The sequence below is a fragment of the Wolffia australiana genome, chromosome 4 (genome assembly GCF_029677425.1).
Source record: "Wolffia australiana isolate 7733 chromosome 4, ASM2967742v1".
Classification (NCBI taxonomy): Eukaryota; Viridiplantae; Streptophyta; class Magnoliopsida; order Alismatales; family Araceae; genus Wolffia; species Wolffia australiana.
The window spans coordinates 5,733,182-5,737,500 of NC_135838.1; the positions used below are offsets into that span (position 1 = coordinate 5,733,182).

At 42.9% G+C, this 4,319-nt stretch overlaps 1 protein-coding gene across 1 annotated transcript; it reads left to right on the forward strand.

The window, feature by feature from the left end:
• Positions 1-296: 296 nt before the first annotated feature.
• Positions 297-3,749, forward strand: LOC144701714 (2-methyl-6-phytyl-1,4-hydroquinone methyltransferase 2, chloroplastic-like). Its single transcript, XM_078573458.1, has 4 exons — positions 297-724; positions 2,275-2,473; positions 3,279-3,386; positions 3,482-3,749. Exons 1-4 carry the CDS (start codon positions 342-344, stop codon positions 3,635-3,637), a joined length of 846 nt encoding a protein of 281 aa, XP_078429584.1. The 5' UTR covers positions 297-341; the 3' UTR covers positions 3,638-3,749.
• The last annotated feature ends 570 nt before the right edge of the window (positions 3,750-4,319 follow it).

Genomic DNA, 4,319 nt, shown 5'->3' on the forward strand with positions numbered 1-4,319 from the left:
ATCCTCTTATCCTATCCAAATCATAAGTTAATCTTCCTCGTTGACTATTTTATAAGAATGGAGAGCGTTGGGATCGTTGCCCTCTACCACGTGAGATAATTAATTGAGAAGGAGAAGGAAGTTGGTGGGCAGCTCGAGGACTTTAACTCTCAAAGACCCACTCACTGGTCCTTCCCCAGATCACCAAGTAACAGACCGGTGTCAGCTTCCATTAACCCCAGAGAACGTACACTACGCTTATTTTTTTTTTATTCTTTTGTTTGATTACGTCTCCAACATGATAAATAAGAGCACGAAATAGCAATAGCAAACGAGGAAGAGAAGCGAAAGGGGAAGGAAAGATGGGGGTAAAGCAGGCAGGAACGAGGCCAATGCAGAACAAGAAGGTAGCGTTTTGGTTCTACAGATTGCTCTCCATGGTGTATGATGATCGGTGCACTGGAGTGGCATGGACGGTGGAGATTAGAGATGCTGCAATGCAAAGGGCTGATCTTTGTGATCGAAAGTTGAAGGTTGTGGACGTGGGAGGGGGTACTGGGTATAGCACGCTTGCAATTGTGAAGAAAGTTGATCCAGAGAACGTGACTATTCTCGACCAGTCGACGCACCAACTGCAGAAGGCTAGAGAGAAGGAGGAACTGCGCAAGTGTACTATCATCCAGGGCGACGCCGAGAACCTCCCTTTTCCTAATGACTACGCCGACCGATACATCTCTGCAGGATGGTACGTTTCTGGAACTCAAACTCTTCTGCCATTTCTGTCTTCCTGTCATGTTATTTTAAGCATCATACAAGAACATGTGTCATTGTAGTTATCGTCTGTAGGCTTGATAGATGATGATCATGATGATGGGTCGGCAGGATAACATACCTGCTGGATGGTGGGTCTCTGGAACCTACCATTTCTATCGTTGTGATATGTTATTTTCATCATCATCATCATCATCATTGTCATACAAAAACATGTACTCATTGTAGTAAGCGTATACTGGCTTTAAAGATGATGATGATGAAGATTTGCCATCATCATCTTCTTATCATCTCAGCCATCTTCTAAACATATCTGTAGGATGGTGGATCTCTGGAACCCCTCCTGTACACCGTTTCTATCGCTGTGACATCTTATTTTTATCATCATTGTCATACAAAAACATGTACTCATTGTAGTAAGCGTATACTGGCTTTAAAGATGATGATGATGAAGATTTGCCATCATCATCTTCTTATCATCTCAGCCATCTTCTAAACATATCTGTAGGATGGTGGATCTCTGGAACCCCTCCTGTACACCGTTTCTATCGCTGTGACATCTTATTTTCATAATCATTGTCATACAAAAGCATGTGCTCATTGTAGTAAGCGTATACTGGCTTTAAAGATGATGATGATGATTTTTCATCATCATCTTTTTATCATCTCAGCCATCTTCTAAACATATCTGTTGGATGGTGGATCTCTGGAACCCCGCCTGTACACCGTTTCTATCGCTGTGACATCTTATTTTTATCATCATTGTCATACAAAAACATGTGCTCATTGTAGTAAGCGTATACTGGCTTTAAAAATGATGATGATGATTTTTCATCATCATCTTTTTATCATCTCAGCCATCTTCTAAACATATCTGTTGGATGGTGGATCTCCGGAACCCCTCCTGTACACCGTTTCTATCGCTGTGACATCTTATTTTCATCATCTTCATCATCATTGTCATACAAAAACATGTACTCATTGTGGTAAGCGTACACTCGCTTTAAAGAAGATGATGATGATGATTTGTCATCATTATCTTCTTATCATCTCAGCCATGTTAACATATCTGTTGGATGGTGGGCTTCACGAACCCAGCCTGTCTGCCGTTTCTGTCGTTGTGTTATGTTAGTTTCGTCATTATCATCATCACCATTGACATACAAAAAAATAGAGTCATGGTAGTAATCTTATCAACTCTTGAAAGATGACGATGATGATGATTCGACATCATCATCTTCTCGTCATCCCAGCTAGGTTAACGTGCCTGCTAGGGTTTGCTTTTCGTCCCGTTCCGGTCCCAGCGGGTGGACACAACGGATGACTGGAAGACGGTAAAATAGGCTATTGAAGCAGAGTTTCGTGACAAAACGGAACGGGAACCGTAAAAGGGTTTTGTTCCCGTTTCCCATTCGAGATCAGAACGGGAAGAGAGAGTTTGGAATCCGTCCCGTTCCTTCTTTTTCATCATTCCAAGGGTATAGATAGATCTCTCATGAATTGGATTTTTCAATATTTCCGCAGTATCGAGTACTGGCCGGAGCCACAGAGGGGGATAACTGAAGCCTACAGAGTTCTGAAGCCGGGGGGCTTAGCCTGTGTGATAGGCCCACTGTACCCAACCTTCTGGTTATCTAGATTCTTCGCAGACTGGTGGATGCTCTTTCCCAAAGAAGAAGAGTACGTTTCATGGTTTAAAAACGCTGGCTTCGAAGATATCAAGGTGGAGATCAAACCGCCAAACGCTCTCTTTCTCTCTTTCTTTGTTTCTCTGCCTCTCTCTCCCTCTCTCTCCCTCATTTTCCGTCTCTCTCTTTCTCCATCTGTCTCCCTCTTTCTCTCACTCTGTCTTTCTTTCCGTCTCCCCTTCTATCTCTCTGAATATCTCTGTTTTTTCTCCCCTTCTCTCGATCTGTCTCTTTCCCTCTCATTCTTTTTCTCTCCGTCTCTTTCTCTCTCTGAATATCTCTCTTTTTTTCTATCCCTCTCGATCTTTCTGTCTGGATATCTCTCTTTTTTTCGCTCCCTCTCGATCTGTCTCGCTCTGAATCTCTTTTTTTTCTCTCCCTCTATCGATCTGTCTGTCTGGATATATCTCTTTTTTTCTCTCCCTCTCTGGATCTGTCTCTCTCTGAATATCTCTCTTTTTTCATCTCCCTCTCTCGATCTTTCTCTCTCTGAATCTCTCTCTTTTTTACTCTCCCTCTCTTGATCTGTCTCTCTCTGAATATATCTCTTTTTTTCTCTCCCTCTCTCGATTTGTCTCTCTCTGAAATTTTCTTTCTCTCTCTCTCTGTCTGGCTCTCTCTCTCTTTCCGTCTCCCCTCCTCTCTCTTAATATCTCTATTTTTCTCTATGTCTCTCTCTCAACCTCTATCTTTGTTTCCTTACATTCCTCTCCTATCTTCAACTCTTTTTGTGTCTCTGGACGGCAACACCTGAACGACCATAGGAGAACTGAAGGAAATTGGGTTACCCACTAAAAATAGTTTTCACTAATTTTTAATCTATTAATTTCATGTTTCTAGGTGGAGATCGAGCCTCCGTGGTGGTTCCGAGGTTCCCTTCGTCATGGTGTTATCATGGGTTGCTGGGTAACAGGTGTCAAGAAGAAAGAAGGCGACTCCCCACTGAAGGTAGTTTGAATTATTTTTTATTTAGTATTAGCTATTGGAAACTGGGTATTTTTAAAATATTTTTTTACATTTTACATTATTGTGTTATTTGGCAGATGAGTCCGAAACTTGAAGAGATAGAGAAGCCGGAGGGTGTGTTTTCCTCTCTAGGGCGCTTCATTCTGGGCTCTTTGGCTGCAGTCTATTTTGTGCTGGTTTCAAACTACATGTGGATCAAGTATTTTATTTTTCCCAAGGGCGTAGCTGTTTAGTGTTTAGAATGCATCTCCACCCCCAGTTTGATCCAAAACCATGTAATAAAAACTATTTTTCCCAACGTAATGACCTGGCAGTCTGACATCTAGTGAATGTCATTTATTGTTCTCCGGTCTCTCTTTTCTTGACTTTGGACTTGGTCATAAGACAATGAGAGAGAGAAAGATAGAGAGCGAGAGAGAGAAAGATAGAGAGAGAGAGAGAGAAAGACAGAGACTTAGAGAGAGGGAAAGATAGAGAGAGAAAGATTGAGAGAGAGAAAGATAGAAATAGAGAGAAAGAGAGAAAGAAAGATAGAGACTTACAGAGCGAAAGAGAGAGAGAGAAAGATCGATAGAGATAGGCATCGGGGATTGGATCGATCGGATCGTTCAAATCTTGTTCGAAAGACTCGAACGAACGTATGCTGATTCGAACTGATCTGTTCGATCGAACAAACCCTTTGTTCGTGTTCCATCGAAAGTTTCGGACGAACAAATTGTTTAGTTCGTGTTCGATCGGCATTTGTTCTAACTGTTCGGACAAGTTCAAACAAATGGCCGCCGCTAGCCGGCGCTGGCGGCCGCTGGCCGCGGCTGGGCGGCTCTGGTGGCCGCTGGGCGGCGCTGGGCGGCGCTGGCCACCGCTGGCGCCGCTGGATTCGATCCAATTCGAACAACGCGTTCGAATCGGATCTTA

What these genes read in the sequence shown, in the direction of transcription:
- LOC144701714 (XM_078573458.1), top strand. Translation starts at nt 342, where the DNA reads ATGGGGGTAAAGCAGGCAGGAACGAGGCCAATGCAGAACAAGAAGGTA. An exon ending in CGATACATCTCTGCAGGATG is followed by an intron (nt 725 to 2,274) that starts GTACGTTTCTGG and finishes ATATTTCCGCAG; the next exon opens with TATCGAGTACTGGCCGGAGC. An exon ending in CTGGCTTCGAAGATATCAAG is followed by an intron (nt 2,474 to 3,278) that starts GTGGAGATCAAA and finishes TCATGTTTCTAG; the next exon opens with GTGGAGATCGAGCCTCCGTG.